We start from the raw sequence: 24,498 nt of genomic DNA, 5'->3' as shown, positions 1-24,498 counted from the left end.
GGGGTGTGTCTCCGTGTCTGAGCTGCAGCGGGTCTGCTGTGTTTGAGGTGTCACCTGTCTTTCCTGTTTCAGGACTCCGGTGCCTGGGATGGAAACCCACATTCCTGTTATATTCCTCGACTTAAATGGTGAGTTCAAGGGGGTTTCAAAGGCTTGCCTGATAAAGCAGTGCCTGGTAGCTCTTAGACGGTGACTAAGTGTGTCGTCAGATGCTCTTGTCACCCTGAGGTGACAGTCAGCTTTGTGAAGGCCCATACTGCACAGAGAATGGGTAGTTTGGAAGTCATCATTTACGGCTCCATGGCCTGTTCCCTATCTTGTTGCTTCAGCCCCTGGGCCATGTGTTTTCTATACTACAAATACTTTCTTCTTCTATTCTCAGGGAAAGACTTTGCTCTGGAAAGGACTAATGACTGGCAGTAACTACATAACACATTTTCGTAGCATTATTTAACACATTATCTGACTCACTTCTTCTGTGAGTTATTGTGCATTCATCCCTGCACTGCCCATTTTTGGGAAAATAACTTGTTTTCCTGAGACACACACCACGTATAGGAGGGAAGACAGAAAATGAAAAGGTAGGCTAGAGATCCAAAAGTAAGCTGAGTGTCAGCAGTGAAGTTCCTGCGACTTCTGCAGGAGGACTGTGTGTTAGGATGATGCCCGTAAGTAGATGAGCGTGGATGTTCTCAGCAGCTTCTTCCACTGATTGGGAGTCGAGTTGTGATGCCAAGGGGTTTAGCTTCACGTGCCACCGAGCTCATGATGTGTGCGCAGAGTTAGAGCATAATGTGGGGCCTCTCCCACTGTCTATCCACCTGACAGGCTGGAGGTTTTGCTTTTTAGGTATTGTTGCAGGACTCTGTCCTCCTTTCTTGAAGACAGAGGTGACTCTGGCCTGTTCTTATGTTAGTCTTTCTAGATAGGGAAGGGAAGGGAAGTGGGTAGTGCTTAAAAAAGTGGCCAAAATGAGCCTAAGGAAGACCTGGGTGTTTGAAGAGATGATTAGGGCTCTGTTGAATGCTACATATATTCTTGGTCCACCCACTTTTTTTTTTTTTTTTTTGGTACTGGGAATCGAATTCAGGACCTCCCACTTGCCAGGCAGGCGCTGCCCCACTGAACTGTCTTCCCGGCCTCACTTACTTTTGATGCCTGTGACAAGCTTAAGATGGCTGGGGAGGTGGGTGGGCCAGGCTTGGGACCAAATAGGGCCACAGCGCAGTTTCTAGCTAGGGCTGCCAAGTTTCTGGCTCATGTGGCCAATCAATCTTTTTGTTGAACTTGACAGTCAGGTAACTGGAATCACTCTCACTTCTTCTTTCTTCAGTGCACTAAAAGGTGGGGAACTTGGGTTGTAATCCCATCATTAACATTTATGAGCAGACCTTGGATAACCACTTAGGTATCTTGGCTTCATTTGCCTTTCACGTAAAATAAGGCATAAAGGGAGCAGCTTGGCTAAGATAATGTCTTGAGGCACTTTCTATCTCTTAAGATCTGAACTGTTAAATGGTCATGATCAGTATCATGCGAGATTGCAGAGCAAAAAGCAAATGAAATTTGAAGTGGAAGAAATTTGATAATATGCACATTGAAATTTAGCTGTAGGAGTTATCTTGGGAAACGATCTCTGTGTTTAATGGAACCTCTTTGCTCTCAGCTGATGATTTCAGCTCTCAGGACAACCTTGATGACCCGGAAGCTGGAGGGTGGGATGCTACCCTGTCTGGGGAAGAGGAGGAAGAGTTTTTTGAACTGCAAGTTGTGAAGCATCATGATGGGGAGGTAAGTCAAGCAGCACTTGTGAGAATCTGACGCCAGAAAGTTGCCTTGACCTCTCCAAAAGCCCTTGGAAGCAAAGAGCAGGACAGTCGTTCCAGTGCTAACTTTCTTAATACATATACATGAAAACCTTTCGTTATGACTTCCAGAAGGAGCGGAGCTCGAATGTCACATTCTGCCCATTCGCCTCCCTCCTGGTGGAGGCCCCTCCCGGAGTCGGTGTGGCTGGTGCAGGCAGTGTGCTCAGGAGCTCTGCTTGTCCTCAGCTCTGAGAGGTGGAAAGAAACACCGCTGCAGGGCCAGGAGTGCTGCTGGCACCATGTTTGAGATCTGCTTCGAAAGTATTTTGTAAGGACTTCTTAAAAAGGAGCAGTAGCAGGGAGGTGGGAAAATGGCTGCGTCCTGATTTTAATGGATGAATCTGTGTGATGGGTAAATCCAGAGCACTTATTCCCTTGATTAGAGTGTGCTTGAGAAGTGATATGACAGAGTACGTGAGGAAGGAGAGCTGACTTGCCGCTCTGATGGCGCGTCTTCACTGAGTGCTGTTTCGAGGTCGCAGAACTTGAATCTATCGTGAGGAGACACAGGCCTGCACCCCTCTAGAGAGGGCACATTGTGGGGTGACCAGATTCCCATGTGTGACAGGAAAGGCTGCATAAGTGTTTCAGGTTAAAGGGGTGTGATAGCTAAGTGCAGTTTATGATCCTGGGCTGGGAAAATGGAAAACTTTGAATATGGACTCTGTAATAAATAATAGCACTGGATGGATGTTAAATTTCCTAAAGATGATGGTTAATCTCTCCAGCTTACTTGAAAATAGTTCAGCAAAAATCATTGTGTGTGTATGAAGAAAAGTAGCAGAAATTAACAGTGGGTGGATCTTGATGGAAGTACTGGAGTATGCTGCACTGAATTTTTGCAACTTTTTTTCCAATGTTTGAAAATTTGTTAAAAGTGAAAGCACTCAAGACAGCCAGCAGAGTACCCTGCCCTGTACTGTCCAGACTAAGGTGGTTGGGGCCCCAAGCTCGAGTTCCTCAGATGCTGTCCTTCCAGGGCAGTGCCGGTAGGAGTGCTCCAGCCCTTCCCAGAGTGCGTCCCTGCCGAGGGAGTTGGTGCTGGGAGAGGAGGGCAAAGCCTACTGCTTTCTCCGCTGCAGGCAAGAGCAGAAGCCTCCTGGGACTCCGCGGTGCACAGCTGCCCACAGCTCAGTAAAGGCACGCCGGCGGACGAGCGCGTGTTCCTGATCGTGCGCGTGACGGTGCAGCTCAGCCACCCTGCCGACATGCAGCTGGTCTTACGAAAAAGGATCTGTGTCCATGTTCACAGCCGCCAGGTGAGGCTGGGGCCCTCACTTAGGCCATGACTTCAACCGTGGGCAAGCACAGGCTGTGGAGTACTGAGCTGCACTTTCCAGAGACTGTTACTGTGCTGTCACTGAATGTGTCATCCTGACTTCCTCCTAGGCAAAACTGAGTTGTTACACTGACTCTCCTAGCAGAGTCACACGTCGAGGCCATTCTTTTGGGTGCCTCACAGCCCTGTCTGGGGCACACTCAGTAGTGTGGTTGTCGTCTTTTTTCCAGGGTCCTGCAAGATGAGGCGAATGTTCCTGGCAGATCAGCTGTTACATCTTCAGCAGCTTCTACTTACCCTTCTCTTTCCAGGGCTTTCAGTCCTCACAGTCTTTGCTTGGTTCATCTACTTGGCTTTGGAATAAAAAGACGAAGGAAGCAGTCTGGTCTTTGGAGAACCACAGTCCATTTGTACCCTTGGAGGGCTCACATGGGGACTACACGGAGGGACAAAGTGCTCAGAGCGGACAGTGGCCTTTGAGCTACGCTGTGCAGACAGGGTGTTGGACAGGTGGAGAGGTGGTGTCTGTGCCGAGGAGGGAGGAGGATGGGCAGGCTGGGGAGCGAGGGAAGCATAGTGGACAGGGTGGATGGTGGGTACGCAGGAACGGGGCCCTTCATGCAGTTGGATTATGAAGACCCATGTGCCATGCAGAAGGGCTTAGTGGGAAATCTTTAGCTAAGAATGTAAACTTCCCCTGTTCTGGTTTGGTCCACATAAGGATTTGGGAAGTTGATTCTCGGGATCCTGGTTAACTGTCTTCCTCCCTTTCATGAGGCATTCTTAATACTAAACCCAGGACAGAGGAAAATAAATCTTTTCATTTAGAAGAGTACAGTCATGGTTGACAGACCCCTAGATGTAATCTCCACCCCCTAAAAATTAATCTTTAGTTCTAAATGTCACACTAATATCAATCTTGGAAACGAAGACTGGCGGTAATGCTGCTAAAATTGCAGCTCTTTAGCTTCCTGGTCCAACATCAATAAAACGCAGGTCGCAGGGTTAGGTGTAGACGTACATGGTGCGTCTTCCGTTCCCTCTTGCTGTGTCCCTGTTCTTGTAAGTCTGGAAGGGACTGAAAGGGACACACTGCTCCTGGGAGCATCTTGAAGAAAGAATTTACAGTTTTGAATCAGCCATCCTGGCTGCCAGGCCCTGAGCCCTGCCTGGCACAGCCACCAGCCCTGCACCATCCTCCACAGAGGGACACATTGTGGAGTGACTGCATTTCCACTGTTGATTTTTTTTAATCGTAGGAACAACAAGTTGCCACATTTCATCATGGTTGAAGTGCCTTGAAAATATTTTAAAGTCTGCCATTTTTCCTCTCAATCTCAGATACTGCATTCTTTAAAAATTGCTGCTTTACTCTCAGTCTTGGATATTTCATTCTTTAAAAATTGCTGCTTTATAGTACGAACAAGAATTTCCACAGTGCCCTAATACATGCAAGTCAGCCTGTCTAACGGCACAGAAGCAGATAACAAAAAGCAAGATAGCAGTGCCCTCCATGCTGCCCTCCACCACCCGTAAGGTGGCTGTAGCTCCGCCCTGACCAGGGTCCCTGACCCGGGCTCAGCACAAGGCCAAAGTCGGGGCAGCGAAGGGAGGAAATAAAATAAACACGCTCTTTACATTTGAGGAGCTCATGCCTTCTAGAAATTAACTAAATATAACTGAATGGGAGATAAATTACTGTTAGGTAGGCTTGTGAAATTATGTATTTTTACCATCAAATGAATTGACTTTTCTGTTTCCTTGAGGGGTTTCTGCGTTTCCCTTTTTCCCTCGAGGAGAAAGGCTCTGGGCCCTTTTCTACTCTCTCTCTTCCTTATCTTTATTCACCAACTGCATTCCGCCCTCATCGTTTTCTTCAACCTCTACAGGATGTTCAGTCTTAGCAGCATCTCCAAATGAGTCATCTATGCATTAATTCAACAGTTCAATTCCTAGCTGTGCAAAGAGCGCAGTCAGCATAAACAATGACCAGGCACTCTTAAATCATTCTTCATAACGATCCTGCTTTGGTCAAGAATTTAATGCCTGGACTTGTCAATATTCATGGTATAAAATGTCCATTGTGCTGGGGGAGAAAGTGAGAGCGTCCCCAGTCCTTGTGTCCGTCTGGAGTTAGAAGGTCATTTTGTTTCTTTTTGTAGCATCGAAGCAGAGTTGACCCAGACGCCTGGCGCCAGGTTTCAGGCTTAGGATCTGCACTTGCCATGTGTCGGGGACAAGACCTGTCTGTCACACGTGGCAGGCATCTGATCAGTTGGTTCTGTGCAGTGAGCTAGGGCTGAGGACACTCTGCAGTGATACAGGTTTTACTTATGTTGGAAATATGCGGTTGTCGTTTGGTTAGACTTGTCTTTGGTTAGAGTATCCTTTATGCTGTTTCCTTGTAATGTAAGCTCAGTTTGAGAGGTGAAAAACTATATCTTCTGTTTTGTTTTTCTCTAGGGTTTTGCTCAAAGTCTCCTAAAAAAGATGTCTCATCGAAGCTCTATTCCTGGCTGTGGAGTGACCTTTGAAATTGTCTCGAATATTCCAGAGGTAAAGGATCATATGTGATTTGAATTTACTAAAAATAAGCACTTAAAAAGAGCTAGGTGCCTGAAAATTTACCTGCCCAAGAAATATATTTTAAATGAAAATGTATATTTAAGGAAATGCTATTGATTTTTTTCACGGATTTCCTGATCTTAACTCATAGTGCAGTATACTTACGGCCTTGATGTTTGGTTTCAGTGTTTTGGTAAAGAACTTCCCTTTCTCCTGGGGGAGGACGCAGGGACCTCGCACACCATCAGCCCTGCGCCGTCCGCCTCGTTCCAGGCCTTCGGATTTGCTGACTGACTCTGTCGAGGGAGCACTGAGTGGACAGTGTATATTTTAATACAGAGGCCAGGTTTTGAAAAGAAAGTAGGTAGATCACACAGCACATAGGTTTTGTTTTAAGTTTCTCATGTTCTAAGACACTTCCTTCTTTCCAGTTAGGTTAAATAGTAACTAATTTTTCCTTGAATTTTCAGTCGCCTTATAACAAACACTAACTATTTAACTTTAATCTGGAGTCTCCTGCACGCTTAAAAATTAAGCTGTTTGCAGAGTTAACTAACTAAATCCTCAGGTCAGTAATAATCTGTGTGCTTCATTCGCTGTGAGGATTAAAGTGAGTGTATGCATGTGCTTAGCTGGAGACTTACTGTCTAGTCTCTGAATTTAAGCATTTTCTGTGTTTTCCAGTTGTTTGTCATCTTAACTCTATAAAACGCCTGACCTCAGTTGAGAATGCCAGACTTCACGAACTGTCTTCTCTTTTCCTTTTCTCTCTTTACCGCCTTCCCCTCTTTTTCTCTCCCCCTTGTAGATTTCTAATCCTCTAAAGGGCTTTTATTGTTCAGGTGGTTCAATTTCAAAAGGGAAGAGAAGTGGGGCAATCAGCTGAATGGTAAACATATCCTCCTGTGCTTGGGCCGAGATAAAAATTGTGGAGCTTTGTTTCACATTATCAGACCCTAGCTGGGCATGGTGGTGCACGCCTGTGATCCCAGCACTTGGGAGATTGAGGCAGGAGCATCATTGCAAATTGGAGACCAGCCTGGGCTACAAAGTGAGCTCAAGGCCAGCCTGAACTGCACAGCGAGACCTTATTTCAAAAAGACAAAAAAAAAAAAACCCCAAAACCCCTAAAAACACATTATCAGACCCTGATGATAAAGAAAAAGAAAAAATGGAACTCAAAACTTACTGTCTAAAGACTAGACATAAAAACAAAATGAAGAGATCCCTTAGTAGGCAAGCCCTGAACATTTCTTGTGTTCCACTGTCCTGAAGCCGTGAGGAGGAAGTGCTCCCAGATCAGAGAGCAGCACGGTTTCTGCCTTTCTCCTCACAAGCAGGGTGGTGTCCGCTTCCTCAGACCTGGAGCGACTCTGCGCTGGTGGAGGTGGGGACACTCTTCCAGAGGCAGGGGCGGGGGGTGCTGGGCTCTGCTCATCTCCTCTGCTACCTTCATGGCTCCCTTCTGTTAACTTTGCTCCTTTCTGGTCATGGTTAGTACCATGCCCCAAGGGAGACAAACGCTTTTGTGAACTTAAGCCATTTTATAATTCTACCTTCCCCGTTTTATCTCTTCTGAGGCTTATTTACATTTTTAAAAATATATTTGAAGTTTGAACTTCCTGTAACTGATGGCATCTTAAAATTAATTGGCAGTCTTTTTTTCTTAGTTGTATATAAAATATTTGTTTCTCAGTCGGCATTTAAGATGCAGTGGCATACGGATGTACATTTTATACTTTTTGACATTATCATATGAAATTACAAGTAAATAAAGGATCTGCTTTTCCCCAAGGAGTAATTTGTTATGAAGCCATTTTGCCCGAAATAATTAAGTACATTAATAAAGTCCTCCCTCACTGGGGAGTTTTGCATTTATATTCGTGACGAGCTCATGTTGGAGGAGCAGGGAGGGCACTACCCAAGCGCACACAAGCGTGGATTTGCCTGGATTCTTCTTTGTTGCTCTGCCACTTTGGCCACTGCTGCTCCTGTGGAGGGTGGAGATCCATGTGAGGAGCTCCACATTCTGATTCGGGGTCTTGAGTACTCACTGACAGCTGGCTGTTTCCCTCCTGTCTCCACTGTGTGTCTGCTTCCCACGAGGGCTGTTGGGTTCCCCTTTGTCTAGCCTGGCAGCCCAGCTCCCCTTCCCTTTCCCGCTCTCAGAGGGTTTCGGGTGATCCCATCCTATGGTATTGGTATTGGGCGGTTCTTTTCTGACTCACCTACAGCATCTTTTCTGACCAGTAATTTTGTATATTGTTTGTTTGTTTTTTACCATGAAAGTTGAGAAGGGAACAATTTAGCTAAGAATGGGCTGTTTACCCTCTGTTTGAACAGCCTCAGTGTTAACCCACTACCCTAATCACTGTGTCCTAATTTCTGTGAAAAAATGCATTTTGAGCTCCAACAGCTGGTACCAACATGGAATTTTGGGACCCGTCCTCTTTGTCGATTCAGAACTGTGTGTGTGTATCGGGAAGCTTCTGTAGCGTTTTCTCCAGCAGGGCACTTAATCTGAATGCAGTATTTGTCCTGCAGGATGCCCAGGGAGTGGAGGAACGCGAAGCACTAGCCAGGATGGCAGCTAATGTGGAAAACCCGGCTTCTGCCGACTCGGAGGCGCACATCGAGAAGTACCTCAGGAGCGTGCTGGCCGTGGAAAACCTTCTGACACTGGATCGCCTTCGCCAGGTCAGCGCGCACTGTGGTGCCACAGGGGCCTTAACGGTGACTGTGTGCCACACAGGGTTGTTGTGGCTGACGTCTGAAGAGTTGACTCTGATTAACTCTGAGTAACTCAGGCTGATTGAAATTGGGTCCTTCTGGTTGTGAAGTACAGCTGCTATCTTGGGGCAGCGCTGTCTGGGACGTGTGTCTCATGGGTGTCTTCCCTGACCTCCAGGAAGTGGCAGTGAAGGAGCAGCTGACGGGCAAGGGGAAGCTGAGTAGGAGGAGCATCAGCTCCCCCAACGTGAACAGAGTGAGTAGCGACGCGCCCAGGACTGTTCTCCCCTCTCCGCCCTGCTCCTGAGTCTCACAGCCAGGTGCATTTCTTCCTGACGCTGATTGGAGCCCTGGCCTCACATCTGTGCCTGTCTGCCCCCGTGCCTGCCCCTGCGGTGGGGAGCCATCCCCAACGTGTCTCTCAGGTTCCCCTCCTTCTCCTGTCCCGAGGCCCAGCACAAATGGTGCTTTCACAAGGGTTTGTGGAACCCAAACCAGCCAGTTCATTCTCCTAGCTGAAATCAGTTGCATTTCAGGTCAGGAGACATCTTAGCTAGCGGCTGGTGTGCAGACCAGTCCTGTACAGGCCATCGGGTGGTGGGATGGGCGGACAGGGTAGGGCTGAAAATGGGCTTGTTTGATTTTTAAAAAACATGTGTACAATTTATGTGCATGTTAATGTGGAAACAATTCTTCACAAAGAAATTGCCTTGTGGCACCTAGATTTTTCCTTTCCTCACTTTCGGTAAAGGTGTATATGAAAAAAGACACTTTTGTCCTAGCTGCACAACAAGAAAAGTGACAGTACAAGTGTGTGGGAAAGAGCGGCTGTCCCGAGCCATAGAGTGTGAGCGGGCTGCAGGGCTGTGCCCTGGAGAGCCCAGGGGACAGCATTCATGACCTCAGACCAGAGCACTGGAGCCACTGAGATGTGTAGAAATGCCGCTTTATCTCGAGGTCAATATCTTGCCGTTCCTTCAGAAAATGGTGTATTAAAATACCATGGTACGTGCAGAGATTTGTTATTTGGGATCCTATCATTTTAAATATAGTTTGTGAGTTTTCATTTGTATCAGTACCCAGAGGAAGGCTCAGGCCATGGTAGCAACCCAGCGACTGGTAACCTTTCAATAAAAGGGGCTCACAGGGTGACAGGCACCTGCTCAAGGCTGGCTGTTGTTGTCTCCCTGAAAACCGACGCCCAGACCTGCTGGAAACCTCAGTGCTTATTGTGTCCTGGAGGCCACTGGTCTGCAGCCTTGGCCCTCGTTCCCTGCCCACCCCCGTCCGGCTCCCGCACCTGGAGGGCTGACACTCTCCTTTCTCCTCAGTTGTCTGGAAGCCGGCAAGATCTCATCCCTCCGCACAGTCTGGGCAGCAACAAGGTTGGTGCTGGTCACTGTTTCTTTCCGTTTGAGGCCTGTTTCCCTTTCGTCTGTCGCCTTCTCAAATCTCGTGTTACTTTCACCTGCCGGAGTTCTTCCTCCTCATCTGTACCAAGTGGAATCTATTGGAAAGTGTTGAGAGCGCATTTCGTTTAATCTGCTGCTTAAAATAAGGTTGACTCTACCCTCATTACTGGGATTGAAAAATAATGTTTCTGGTTGACATTTATATTTCCACCTATACTATTTTTCTTATTTCTGTCAGAAAAGGAACTTTGTATCAGATTTTTAATAGTGAAGTATTGATGTAATGATTGAAAATTTATGAGGAATAGGAAAATTACAAAAATTAATGCTGAAATTAACACTGTTGCTTAGAAAGAAAAATAGACAGAGGGCTGGGTGTGGTGGTGCATGCCTATAATCCCAGCACTCAGGAAGCTGAAGCAGGAGGATTGCTGCAAGTCTGAAGCCAGCCTGGGCTGCAAAGTGAGTTCAAGGCCAGCCTGAACTACATAGTGACACCCTGTTTCAAAAAAAGACGAAGAAACAAAGGGTATGGAAATTTTATTAGTTGGAATTTATTTCATTGTTAATATAGCTTCAGCCAAGTAATGGAGTTTCAAGCACATAGGAACTCATTACTGGGAAGAAAGGTTAGCACTTTGTGCAGCTCTCTTACTTGGATGTCACAGGCCGCAGCTTGTGCCCGTCTCTTTCTGAGGACCTGGTGTGTGCCTTGTGCTCTGTGTGGATGGTGGGCCCTGGGAGGAGATCCAGAGTGCATGTCGTCCCATGGGGCTACGGTATGATGTGACTGGGGCAGGGGTAGATAATTACAGTAATTTATAATTATCAAGGCTGAGCAAGGTTCAGATACCACTCTTTCTATACTTGTTCACTGTTCTGCACTCTTGTTTTTGTATATATCTAACGTTTTCCTTATGAAAACGTAAGGCCAGTGAAGATGAAACTATGAATCAGTTAGACTCATTTTAATATTTGGGTTACTAGTAGTTGTCTGAAGAGAAACCAGTCTCTGTCTCTGTTTCTCTGTCTCTTTCTCTCTGTCCTCTGTCTGTGTCTCTTTCTCTGTCTCTCTGTCACACACACACACACACACACACACACACACACACACACACACACACACTCACTCTGCTTTCCAGCTCATCACTTTACTGATGAACCACATGCATGGCCATGTGTCTGTGTAAATGTGCTAAAGTTTACTTCTTGTTTGCTCTAGAACAGTGATCGCTTTGATTAGCTCACCTTAACCCAGGTTGTGATTACCTGAAGAATGTAGTTTTTGGAAGCTTGATTATGTAATGATTTTTAAATGTGAATAAAGAAAACATCTTAAGGGAAATATATTTGCAGGAAGGAACATAACTTTTTGTGTTTTGGAAAGTGTGTCTAACCCAGATCTAAAATTCTGAGTTTCTTGAAAAACATAGGCAAAATTTTTTCTGCTTTTCTGTTTCTCAAAATTTTTCCTGTCGATACTGCTTCAGAGAATGTGACTGTGCTTTGTCCACACCAAACGACAGAGCAAGGGACATAGATACTAGCAGCCTCTGCCTTCTTGCTGTCCTGTGGGGGATTGGGAGGGGCTTCCGAGGTGCTGTGACCCTCAGGGGAGCTCCGAGGGGTGACGCTGAGGTGCACATGGGCAGGCAAGGACTCGGAGCCCCCAAGTTCCAGGGACCCTGTGGGGTGGAGCCCTGGAGGGGCCTTGTGCAGAAGTCCCAGCCCACTGTGCCAAGCAGCTGTGGGCCCGTGGCCACCAGGACTTGAAGCCAGGCCGTGGGCTGCTGACTTTGAGCAGGATAGCATCTTTTCATCTTCTTTTAACTTGAGAGGTTGTACCTGCAGTCAGCCTCTGGTCACTGTGACTGCGTCCAGATCAGCAGGTGACATGCGTGTCCTCACACTGAGATAAGAGGGTCACTGCCCCTGCACTAGGGCCAGGCGAAGGAGAAGGGTGTGGTGGCAGCTGCTTAGGGCCAGCCCTGTTTAATGAAGACGGACACCCAGGAGGTGGAGGATGAGACTGAGCCAGGGGTCTGAGTCCAGCTCATTCAAGGGGGAGAATAGAGTAGCTGCCCCGTTTTCAGTTGACGGGCCCCAGTGGGCTTATTGGAAGGAGAGTATCTTGAAAGGTTATGAGGTTATTTCCCTCTTCCCCTGCCCTCCCCTTCCCCCTTCTCTTGCCTTCCTTCCCTCCTTCCTTCCCCTTTTCCTGTCTTTCTTTTTTGTCATATTGGGGATTGAACCCAAGGCCTTTGCACTGAGCTACTTCTCTAACCCTTTATTTATTTTATTTTGACTCAGGATCTCACTATGTTTCTAAGTTGCCCAGGCTAGGTTTGAACTGTGAATGTCATGCTTCAGCTTCCTAGAGTAGTGAGATCACAGGCATGTACCATCAAGGAATACAAGTATTTTCAAAGTTACATTTCCTCCCTAGTGAGGAAAAAAGTCTTTCTCCCTAATACCGAGGAACAGAGACTCTCCTTACAGCCTTTTAAAGGACACATGTCATTGCATTGAAATCAGAATGCGTTATGAACGCACCAGTAAGAGTGTTCCTTTGGAATGGGTAGAGTTTAAACTAATTGACATGTAAAATATAGAAGTACTACTAACCCCTAAACACAGCACTGCTTATATACATAGGAAGTGGCACATGTTCACAGTCCCATTCTTATAATGGCGAAAGACTAGAAACAAACTAAATGCCTGTCAGTGTAGTCTGGTTAAATGTATTTTACACACACGTGCAAATGGGTTAGTATGCAGCTGTGAAAATGGGAACCCCTCCAGGAACTAACTTGAGAATACTGCTAGGCATCTTCAGTGATCAGACAGGAAGTGCAAAGTGGTAGACTGCTGCATGTGTTGTAAAAGGTGGGGACAAGGAGGATGTATAGCTGGTATAGATATGCTTAACAGTACACAAGAAACTGTACAGACACACAGGAAGTGAATCCTGCCCAGTACCTGCCTGGAGAGAGAGGCAGAAGAGGGCAGGAAGCAAGGCTGAGGTAGGAGGAGCTTCTCCCTGGGTACCCTTTTCCCCTGGTTGGTTTTTGGACCGTGCAACCAGTTTACCTATTTAAAATTTTAAAATGTTGCTCTCTAACCTTTTAAGATGCTAGAAGTTTATATTTAGTGGCATTGGGTGGTCTCCAGTTGTGGCATCCTTAATTTGAGATTATTGAAGGAGCAGTTGCTGGGGAAATTATTGTTTGGAAATGTGAGGGACTCATTTTTGGTTTTTCTCTTCTTTTGGAGACTTCTTGGATTCCTTAGTTTTCAGAGATCAAGGGAGAGGTAATTGATACGTTCCCACTGGCTTAAACCACTGGTGGTACATGCACGACTGTCCGACATGCATGCTTGTCTCACGCAATGGGACTACCCCCTGCTTTCTGACGGGACAGCCATACATGTCCCACTGGTGGTTCACAGCCACTGGCAGTGAGATGTGCAACATACAGCCCTGCTGTGAATGTTAGTCCGGTAGGCTCCCCTAATGAGTGGATGGGATACAAATACTATCCTGCTATGTAAACTGTATGTGTGCTCTTACCTTCACAAGTGTATTTGTAAATGTAGGTTCTGTAGGATATACAAATTGGACCTTGAACTAGCTGGCCCTTTCCCTTTGGAGCAATAACTTTGGTGGTCAGCATCTGATTCTTAGTAAGTGTTGCTTGGTACCTGGATCCAAGACTATTTAGAGAAGTCTAGGAGGTTCTAGCATGTGAGGAGTTAGAGTTAATTCATGCTGAGTACATGGACCTGCGGGCATGGGAACAGAAAGCTGGCAGCAGTGCTCCAGTCATTCTTTGACCCCAGGAGTGTGCAGAGAAGGGCCATCTTGGTTTCTCTGCACAAAGTATTTAATGTCCAGGAGAGTTGAGTCCAATATAATTTAATTCTGGATCCGGCAGTGCAGAAAATGCTAGAAAATATATTTTGAAATCACTGAAAATTGTACTGATAGGAGTTGCATGTACCTCGCAGACTTCTGTGGGGCTATCTTTGGGTTCTCTGCTTGTTCCTGTTAATGCACAAGTCTCTCCCTCTGCTGGGGGCTACCGATGAGAAGTACAGGTTAGAACCTGGAGGGTGGTGTCTTACACACCACATCCCAACAGGAGAGCATTTCAGGTGCCTGAGAGATCTTTAGAAGCCGGGAGAGACCACCAGACAAGGCTCTAGTGTTCTTTACTTTTGTGGTCAGTTGCTGTCATGGCAAAGGATCATCGCTGGGAGCAAGAACAGAAGTAAAGGGTGGCAGGGAGGCAGGGATAGGATTTGGGCTACTGGGGGGTGAGGTGAAGTGGACAAGTTCTAGAAACAGCGTGGCTTCATAACACCTTGCATCAGGCCAGCCTGTTTTACATACCCTCCTTTATTGATTCTCCTCACATAGCAGCCTTGGAATTGCTTTACTGGGCTCCACTAAGATTGAATTGATGAACTAATTAATCTTTAAAAAATAGAATTTGATTATTCCAAATTTTAAATTTACCTTGGAGCCTAAAAGAACTTACTTTTGGGATAAGACTTTCAATTAAAGATATCAAATATGAACCCTAATTGAAGGGATGTTGCTATTTACTGTCACTAGGTGTTTCATTATTATTGTAAGGAGATTTTTAAAATAGTTATAATGAAAATTTAGCAGGCCTTTTATGACTGTCCGCCAGCAGATATTTAGGTGCAAAATTAATTTCAGCCTGTTGTTGGTCTTTCCACTTCAGAGCTGGCTGTGCATTGAAGTCTTTTGCAATGCAAGGAAAGCTATCAACAAAAACGTTATTTCTAAAGCCATTTTCTAGAAAATTATATTTTTAATAAATGAGTAAGGTACGTAGTTCACTCGTAATCTGATTGGAGTTTTTGATGGAATTAAAATTAGTCCATAACTTGAGTGATATTCCCTTAACAAACCAAGCTGTGTGTGGGTCATATCACCTTCCCGAAACTGTCATTACTCAGCTCGGCAGTGGTGCGGGCCGTGCCAAACATGAGTCACTTCTTCCTTAGCTGCATTAGGAGCTACCTTTGGACCTGAAATGTCACTGGCACTTCTCTTTATTTACCCCTTTGTCACTTTGCTGCTCAAACAGGACCCTTTTACGGAAAAGCCAAGGAATGTATGCCTGGCAGAGGAGCGGGGACAGGAGAGCTGGGACCCAGCAGCGTCATCAATGAGGCCTCCTGGGCTCCCCGCTTGTCCCTGTCCTCTGAATGTGGTGTCGGCTCCAAGTGATTGCTGTCTCGGAGAGGACTGTGTTTCTTTGTGTTCCCTAATCGTTGAGGGGCTTATCTGGGGGTCTAAACAAAGCCAGCGTCTTTCTTCTCTCATGTGACCGATCTGTTGACATGAAGAATATTAGAAACAGACCAAAGGTTGATGTTTTGAGATTCTGGGTCGTGTAGGGTGCATATCATTGTGGTGGAAATTAAAAAACAAAAACAAAAGTGTGTTCTTTCACATTTCGAGGCCTGAGCTATCTCGGAGACCCCTAAGTTCCGAAGTCATTCAGAGTCTCTTGTTCATAGTCCCAAGTTCATCACCTTCATATGTATTTTAACTGTGTGTTGCTTCATATTTTTTACTCTCTTGGCATCTCTGTAAAGGAAGGAAAACTGCCCTGTAGCCAAACATCTCAGATTTACTAGAAAGACAGTACTAACCCTGCCCCTGGGGGAAAAGCATGTGCAGCTCACCCTGGGTGCAGAGTTCATCTCTGGCCAGAGAACGGATGTGTAGTGCAGGAGAAAGAATGGTGGATAGTAAAGGAGCGCAGCACAGTGGCTGTGGACTCTGGGCATCTGATGGAGGAGGGACAGCACCTGCCTGTTTTATCACTGGATTTGTGGTTCCCTTGGAAGCAGAGCCCAGTCCTCCCCAGAGTCTTGAGACGCCCATCTGTGGGCAGTGGAACTGGGCACAGCAAGCCGTGGGGTTCCTCTGGGCTGGTTGGCTGGAGGACAGGTGGACAGAAGTGCCCGGTGGTTTAGCTCTCCGAAGCTGCTAGGGCCAGCTGCTGTGGGAAGCCCTGGGAGCGAGGCAGGCAGCCTGACTGCTAGGTTCCACCTTTGCAGTCGTGTCGGGGAGTGCCAGCAGGGCGCCTGAGTGTGTCTTTGTCACTGAGCCCAGGTACTGACTTTTTGTTTTCCTAAGGGACAGAGTGTAGTACTATTAACTGCCAAACAAGGAAGAAAATCTAAAGTAGGAAAACACACTTATTCTCAAATAAGTAAGTTTTCAGAACAATCTTGTATGAACTTGACACTAACCAGAGCCTCCTGAGAAGCCCTGGAGATTGGTGACCGTAGTGTTCAGAGACCCGATTGCCACATCCCAGGTTTTGCAGAGCAGCAGCCTTCCAGACAGATAATTAAATTTAAATGCAAAAATTAACAAAACATTAAAGTATGTAAATCGGCACATGATCCATAATAGCACAACTGCTCCTGCAGTGCAGCATTGCGGAGTTCATGTTTCCCTGCTCATGTGTTTGTGTCTGCTTTGGCTCCCTGCTTCCTGATGAGCACCAAACATTGTGCCATTTTTAAAATGCCATCAAGTGCTGGGCCTTGATAGTCCTTGGGTACAGTGGTGTTCTCGGAGGTAAGCACGACCCAGATCACTTAGAGCTTATTGATTTTATGATCAGTACTTAGGTTGCTGCTAAAAGCAGATAGGTTCCCAATACACAGCAGAAGCCATGCGAGGCGCCCCCCCGCCCCGCCCGTCTTGGGGAGCAGTGAGGCCTGCTGTTTCCACTCCACCTTTCAAGGAGCCCCTCAGTGGTAGGGCTGTTCATCTACTGAGTGCCACTGAAAACTGTCACTACATGCCAGAAATCAGAGGAACTTTAGGTTTATTTAAAACGTGAGGCTGTGCTGCCTGAGGGTCTGCACTCGGGTGTACCCTGTGCAGCCTACTTCCGGGACGGGGAGAGCAGACCCTGAGGACAGTTGCGTGCCCTGGCTTCCTTGAGAAGCAAAGTGAAGAAGGGTATCTCGGGGCAGAGTGTGTGTTGAGGAGATAACGGTGTAGTAGAAAGAGTGTTAGGGAGGATTCACTGGGAGATTGTCATTTGTGAGGTGGGGGGACACCCACGCGTGACACTTGTAAGGTGGTGGTGTCACCATGAGGAGAATTCATGCTGTGAGCACGAGGACGGGTAGGAAGACACGCTTCCGTGATCAGGCTTACGTTCTGGAAAGAGAGTAAAGCTTTGGTGATACAGAACACTTTTTCATCTGAATATCCTTCATTTTTTCTGTAGTTGATTAATAGGAAACAAAATAACTGATTCTGTCCTCTTAAAGGGCCGGTGGGAAAGTCAGCAGGATGTATCTCAAACACCAGTGTCCAGAGGAGTAGCTGCAGTCCCCCCAGCCCACCCTGTTTGTCCCCAAAATAACCACTCTCCAGAGCCAGGTAAGTTATCTTTTCATCTGTCAGTCACTCCCGTGAAATTGGAGCATCTTTCAGAAGAGTTTAAGTCAGGATTTCCGGCCAGGTGGCCACTATTCTGCTAATGTCCTCAGTTTTTCCCTCTTGACTTGACATACTGAGTTACCTTGGCTTTGGAATGTTGGGTTTATCCTGGATTCCTCTGATACATACTATACTCTTGATCCTGGTGTTTTATCCTTTATACTGCTTGACTATTGGCTAATATTTTGTTAAGGATTTTTATGTGTGTTCCACAATGAATATCTACCTGTAATCTGTTATTTTCTCGTATTTGTGTATTTGGTAGGTTTTGGTAGTCGTGATTGTGTTGGCCTGATAAAATGACGAGGGAAATATTTCTCCTCAGATTTTTCTGGAAGGGTTTATGTATGTTTGGTGCTATACCCTCCTTAAATTTTTGACAGAATTCCCCAGTGACGCTATTTGGGTCTGGAAGTTTCTTTGAGGGGAAGATTTTAAATTACAATTTACGTTTCTTTAATACAGGGTTACTTTAAGTTTTGTATTCCTTATGAGACAGTATTAAAGAGTTATGTTTTCCAGTGAATTTTCCCTTTCATGTGGATTAATAAATTTCTCTTCAGCCAGGACTGATGGTGCACATCTGTAATCCAAGCACTCTGGGAATCTGAAGCAGGAGAATCACAAGTTTAAAGCCCAGCCTTGGCAATTTAGCAATTTTGGGAGATCCTGTCTCAAAATAAAGAATTTTAAAAAGGCTGGGATGTAGCTCAGTGCAAAGACCCCGTATTCAGTCTCTAGTACCACAAAAAAATTTTCCTATGTGTCTCGGTTACTTTTCTCTCGTTGCTGAGACAAAGTACCTGACATCCAAAATTAAGGAAGGAAAGGTTTATTTAGCTCACAGTTTGTGGAGGTTTCAGTCCATACTTGGCTGGTTCCAAGGCACAGTAGCATATGGCAGAGGGCAAATATTCATGGTGGCAGAAGACAGCAAAAACAAGAGCAAAAGGAAGGAGTGGCTGCAAGCAGCCTCTTTCTGTCCCTTTCATGTGCAAACTGGGGGGCTGGCAGGGGAGAGAAGCACTCACACCCATAATCCCCATAATCCCAGCACTGGACCATGGGTCAATCATAACCTCTAAAAACAAACCCGCCCCCTGACTGTATGAGGCTTTAGGGGGACACCCATACACAAACTGCAACAATATGTGTCCCAGGGTTACCTTACTATTCTTCTAAGAGTTACAGGATCTCCTGTGCACTTTCTTCTTTATATTCTGATAATGATAATTACCAAGGTTTCCCCATTTTTCTTGAGTATGTCTATGACAGATTTATTATATGTATTAATCTCATAGGACCAACTTTTGATGTTAATTTCCTTTGTTATTTTCTATTTCATTTTAAGAACTTCTGCTTATGTATTTTGCCATATTTTGCTTTCATTATCTATTTAAAATATGTATAAATTTCCTTCTAATTTCTTTGAACTTTACAGTAGTGTGCCAATTCATTTTTGTGTATTTGGGGTGTTTCTCATTCTTATTTAACTTTATTATGGGGAGGGAACAGTTTCATCACTATTTCAGTCTCTAGATGCTATAAAATGTACTTCACAGTATCATTCTTTTTGCTCTAAAACAGCTGTTTATCTTTTAAGGAAATTAAGAGAATTAAGATGGCTACTTATCTTTTAAGGAAATTAAGTGGATCATCTTTTATAGTTTTCTTCATATTTATTATTTCATGTACTATCCAGTCCTCACTAAAGATCTTCTTTTCATCTGATTTCACTCTTTGTAGCCTGAAGGATTTGCTGAAGAATTTCTTACAGTGCAGTTCTCCTGGAGAGAAGTGCTCACCTCTCTTGGGAATATCTTTATGTTGCTAGTTTTGTTGACTTGTTTTTCTTTTTTAAAAGGCTGTTTGGGGTACACAGAGGATTCCAGGCCGCTGGCTTTTTCTTCTAGCTCTTTATAGCGGCTTCATCAGTGCCCACCCTTGACTGCTGTGACTCTCCCCTGCCCTCGTGCTGCCTCCCCCACGTGACGTGTCTTTGGTCTGCTTTCAAAATTTTTCCTTATCTTTACTTTCAGCAGTTGACTATGAGTATTTTCCGTACTACTCATCTTGCTCGGCTTTCACTGATGGTCTTGGGTCTATAAGTTGATTTCAACAAATTTGAGAAATCTTTATCCAGTTTTTATTAAAATGTTTCCTCTGTCCTTATCTCTCCCCTCTCTTCTGCAACTAGTAACGCACGGGCTGGGCTGCCTTGCGCTGCCGCACGGGTCACGGAGGCTCTGTGCTTTGGATCGTTTTCTTTGGACCATTTCTTCTGCCATTTCCAGTGTTTTGCTGAACCCATCCAGAGAATTTTTAAATTTCAGTTATTATTATTTTCAGTTCTAGAATTTCCATTTGCTGCTTTTTTCGCTAGTTTTAATTTCTTTGCTGGTATTTCTTCTCTGGGCATTTGTTAAGGGCACATTGTTTCCCTCCTTGGACTAATTTTAAAAAGTTGCCTTAAAGTGCTAAATCACACAAAGATCTATTTTTATTGACTCTCCTTTCATGACCATGGGTCATATTTAATAAGCTTTGTCCAGTGTGTTTATTCGTACACATAGCTGTGTATGTGGGTAGGTACACACACGCATCTGCCTGTGCATGCACACTCGAGACCTGTCCTACTTAAGGTGTGGGACATTCCCATGACCCCAGATGGTCCCCATCACCAGCTTCCTGTTGCTGCAAGTTCCGCCTGCAGCTGCACATAAAAGGAATCATGGAGCATGTGCTCCTTGTGAGCTGGCTCCTGCTCAGCACGTATGTTTTATCTTGCATATTGGTGGTGCCATTGGTAATTCCTTTTTCTTTATTGCTGAGAAATATGTCACTGTCATAATTGAATTTATCCCAGTTTTTAATTGGTGCTACTGCCTATGGGCAATGTTCGGGTTTTTCCAGTTTGGAGTTACTGTGAATAAAGCTTATTTTTGGATAATTCTGTTTGTAGAATAAACAGAAGTAAAATTACTGAGTTTCAGGATTCCACCTTGTTCTACATTCCCTAAATGTGGCTGTGTTTTTACAGTTAGAATCCATCAGTGTCGACTTGATTTGCATACTTGTTGTTTTGATGTGCTCATCATTGTTCTTGCGGTCCACTCTGTGCTTTAAGGTTAGTTTCTTTTGTAGTGAGTCTATCCATCACCAGTGCTTTTAGCAGTTGTCTGTTAGTGCAAGCCCTTGATTTCTTTCATATGTTAAAAGTTTTAATTTTTCTCTCTCACTTTTATTATGGAAATTATCAAACAGGCAACAGTAAAAACAAAAAATACCATGATGCCTCCCCAAATAGCCCCTGGATTTCAGAGTGACGCCCGGCCAGCCTGACTGACCTGTGCACCCAGCTTCTTTCCCACCTCCTGTGTCATGTTGTGATCCGTGCAGCCTTTAAGCTGTTAGGGCTTTCAGTGATAACCAACAGCCCACTGCGGCACCCGGACCGTAGGTTCAGCACCACTCGGCTGCATCCTCGTTCAGATTCGGACCATCGTCACTCTAGAATGTTAGTCACTAGATAGAGCGCTCTGGATTGTGTGTTCTTCCCAGCATTGATGTGATTACATCTCTGACTCTTTATTCATCTTAAAAGTTATTTTCTGCTCATGTCCCTTTTTTGTTTCTCTTCTCTGCATTTTCCTTCTTGTAAAATATTTAACTTTTCTGAGCTCAGTCATAATGTCTCTCTTGACGATGGGGCCATCTCACGTCACCTCTGAATTTTTCAATCAGGTCACGCTGCCTCTTGTGTAGTGCAGAAACCTTGCCATGTGCCGGTCTCTCTTGTGCTCTGCCCGTGAGTCTGGAGGTCCCGTGAGCTTGTGTAGAGTAGAGGGCTGGTAGTGTTTCTGCCCTTTTGTAGGGGTATCTTGCAGGTTCTTCAGGGTGATTTCATTGTTCTTTCAAGGTGATACATGGATATGGTGTTTTATCATTTATACCACAGATATGATCAGCACTTCTGATCCCAGTCTTTGGTGAATGACAGCAGGGAGGACATAGTTACTGTAGACACTGTCCTTCTCTTTTTAAAAACAGCTGAACACTGCAGGCATGGTGGTGCATACCTGTAATCCCAGCACTTGGGAGGCTGAGGCAGGAGGATTGCCATGAGTTCGAGGCCTACCTGGGCTACAAAGTGAGTTCAAGGCCTGGATGAACTATATAGTAAGGCCCTGCCTCTTAAAAAAAAAGCTGAACACGACCCTTTCCCCCAAAGTTCAAGTTTATTGTTTCTTCTAGTAAATAGTTATGAAAAGTTATAGTTGAGGAAGATCATGACTTTAAGAGTTTGACATCTACAAGAATGACATCTACTGGATGTCACTGATTATGTGGTTTAAAAATCCAATGCCTTTTCATTCTAGAGAGCAGAAGTTAGTCCTTGTACCAGTTGTTGGCAAGAACTGGGGTGGAGTACCCTTCTAATGCTGATGGAAACACTGGTATTACCACCTTGTGGGTTATTTAATTGGTTGAAGAAATACCATTGTATTGGAGGATACTTATGGTAATAGTATATTTTTCTAATATTAATTTTTTAAGGGTAGCTTTTTAAAATTTATATTGTAAGCTTTGCTTACAATTGATAAATGGCCAATGTATAGGAGAAAGATATGCCTGCAGTTGGTTTTATCTTTTTTTCCTTTCGATTTTGAAATAGGACTCAGTAGCCTCACAGCCTCCTACTTGAATCCAGTAAAGTCCCTGGTGCCGCAGATGCCGAAGCTGCTCAAGTCTCTGTTCCCTGTCCGTGATGACAGACGGGGCAAACAGCCACTGCCCCTTGCACATCAGGTAAGAGGCACCGAGAGAGCAGCAGCAAATGTTCTCTAATAGGTTGCTGGCAGAATGGGCCGGTGCGTTGTGCTGGGGCTGGGCGTGGAGGGAGAGCAACAAGGGGGACGTTAGAACTGGGCTTTTAAACCTGGCGAACGCTTGTGATAATTTCTCTTCCACTCTTCAGAGATAACAGAGCTGTTTAAACTTACTGACACGCCCCATCCTTTCTGCTTTTAAAAAATGCCAAGTACGCTACTAATGTGATTTATGGTAATATCACTTAGAGCAACAATGGTAAAATTTATGAAGTGCACTTAGTGTTGTTTGTGTATTGCCAAGTAGAAAATGTAATTCTATTTTTAATTCTTGATTTCATTTCTCATTTCAGACAATTTTGTATCATGCCTCTCCTTACCTCTCAACCTCTGTTTCCTCTGCTGTGGATAATCTTCTCTTTCATTGAAAAGTGATCGCTTGTCTTATTTCCTTTTTTCTTCAGTCTCTCCCCAGCCCTGGAGTAAGTGTTAGAGAAAAGGTTGAAGGGTTCTCTAAACAATCGGGGAGCTGCTCTTACGCCACGGTGAACAGGGACCCTGCTGCAAATGCAGTTTCCAGCCCGTGTAGGTGTTAGCTCAGCAGAAAATGATAAATGAGGGTTCATTTATATTCATTCAGAAACACATACACTGCAAGTGCAGTGGGTGAAATAAGTCTTTTGATATTGGCTTCTCCATATTCTTCTTTTCCCATATTCTTTTAAACGAGTTGTAGAAATGCAGGTCAGTGGTTATCTGAGACTGAACTGTTTACAGGACCTTTCTGAGTTTATGAATGTGTATTTAAGGGAGACAGAACTGCTTCTGAAAGGCCGCTGGGAAGATATATAATTTTTCCATGAGCCTTGCATAAGCATAGGCATTGTTATCTAAGCATATGAGCAGAAGCGTATGTACACAGCAGATGGATTAAACTGAGATTCTGGAAATGCTCAGGCTGTAGGCACATGGGGGTACTTGACAGTTTATGAAATGCATGTGGGACTGTGGGGAGGCCAAGGTAGGCAAAAACTTTTTCTAGTGGTTTGTCATTATATGCACCATGCCATTCTTAATATCTGTGTCATTGATTCACAAAGTACAGTGTGCAAAGTGAGTTCAGGGAGTTACCAAGGTAGCTTTGCAAAAAAAAGTAGTTTCTTAGCCCGCCCTAGTGACCCATGGCCCACCGAGGCATGCTGCATTTATAAGCACCTGTGGTGCTTCTTGTTCCCATTTAAGTTTAATAACAACTGTTTCTCAATTGCTGTTCAGTGAAGACAGTTATCTAAGTCAGAGGAAATTGGAATCACATTAAATTCATTGACTCAGCCTACCATAGTTATAATTTTTTTAAAGCTATTTTCAGTTTTTGATGTAGCAAGTCAAAGCACCTGCCACACAGGAGGACTTATTTACACTCCCATTGTTTCGGCAAAAAGTGATTGGCTCCCTGGGCGTGACAGGAATATAGCGTGTTTGAAGCAAACCTGCTGGTGGAACAGAACTGTGACTTGTCACATCCCGGACCACAAGAGTTACTTGAAGTATTTAAGAGTTCTCTTGCTGGGCGTGGTGGCGCACTCCTGTAATCCCAGCACTCAGGAGGCTGAGGAAGGAGGATCGTTGTGAGTTCGAGACCAGCCTGGGCTACAAAGTGAGCTCAAGGCCAGCCTGAACTGCATAGTGAGACTTGTCTCAAAAAACAAACAAACAAACAAAAAGAGTTCTCTAAGCACTTTTTGCTTATTTACTCAAGTGGTTTTTTTAAGCATTATGGGCAAAAGTTTTGGGGAAACTGGCCTTGCAGAAATAGTTCATGTTTCATAGTATATAAAAACATAGGCCTAAAACTGCCTTAGTGAAAATGCCCACTAGTCCAGTGTGCTTGTGAAAACACCTGCTTCCTTTGTCTCAAGCTCATGGTCTGTGTCCTCACTGCCTTGCCTGTATCAGCACAGCGCTTCCCAGGGCTTCCCCCAGGACCACTGCACCCACCCAGCCTCAGGTGTCCAGGTGCCCGTGCTGCGTCGCAGGCCCTCTGTGTTTCCCCAGTCTGTCTCCTTCTGTGGGTGACCCTGCAGCTTTGGGGCTGGAGAGGTCTTCCAGCGCTCCCGTGACTCCATGGCTTGGAACCTTGCCAGATGGAGTCAAAGCCAGATGTCTTACTGGGTCTTCTGATGCCTGCTAGCGTCTGGTGCCTGACCTTTCACCTTCACGCCCTTTCTTTCTCTATTCACTGTGTCTTTACCACCTTTTTGTGTCACAGACATATGAAGCACGCTGGAGTCTTCAGAGCTTTGGC

The 24,498-nt window shown here is 45.1% G+C and overlaps 1 protein-coding gene across 1 annotated transcript in view; it reads left to right on the top strand.

The window, feature by feature from the left end:
- Kif13b (kinesin family member 13B) overlaps positions 1 to 24,498 on the top strand; it is a gene marked incomplete in the record, with an annotated part of 157,582 nt that overhangs the window by 110,406 nt on the left and 22,678 nt on the right. Inside the window, 9 exon segments of the mRNA XM_013514371.1 lie at positions 73 to 128; positions 1,667 to 1,791; positions 2,951 to 3,127; positions 5,611 to 5,703; positions 8,257 to 8,409; positions 8,621 to 8,698; positions 9,774 to 9,827; positions 17,193 to 17,304; positions 22,040 to 22,173. Of these exon segments, the coding sequence (XP_013369825.1) occupies positions 73 to 128; positions 1,667 to 1,791; positions 2,951 to 3,127; positions 5,611 to 5,703; positions 8,257 to 8,409; positions 8,621 to 8,698; positions 9,774 to 9,827; positions 17,193 to 17,304; positions 22,040 to 22,173 (982 nt within the window).

This window comes from Chinchilla lanigera, unplaced genomic scaffold, assembly GCF_000276665.1.
Source record: "Chinchilla lanigera isolate Chin_1 unplaced genomic scaffold, ChiLan1.0 scaffold00002, whole genome shotgun sequence".
NCBI classification, from domain to species: domain Eukaryota; kingdom Metazoa; phylum Chordata; class Mammalia; order Rodentia; family Chinchillidae; genus Chinchilla; species Chinchilla lanigera.
Note: the sequence above shows the minus strand (reverse complement) of the source record. Positions and strands in the feature narration are given on the sequence as shown.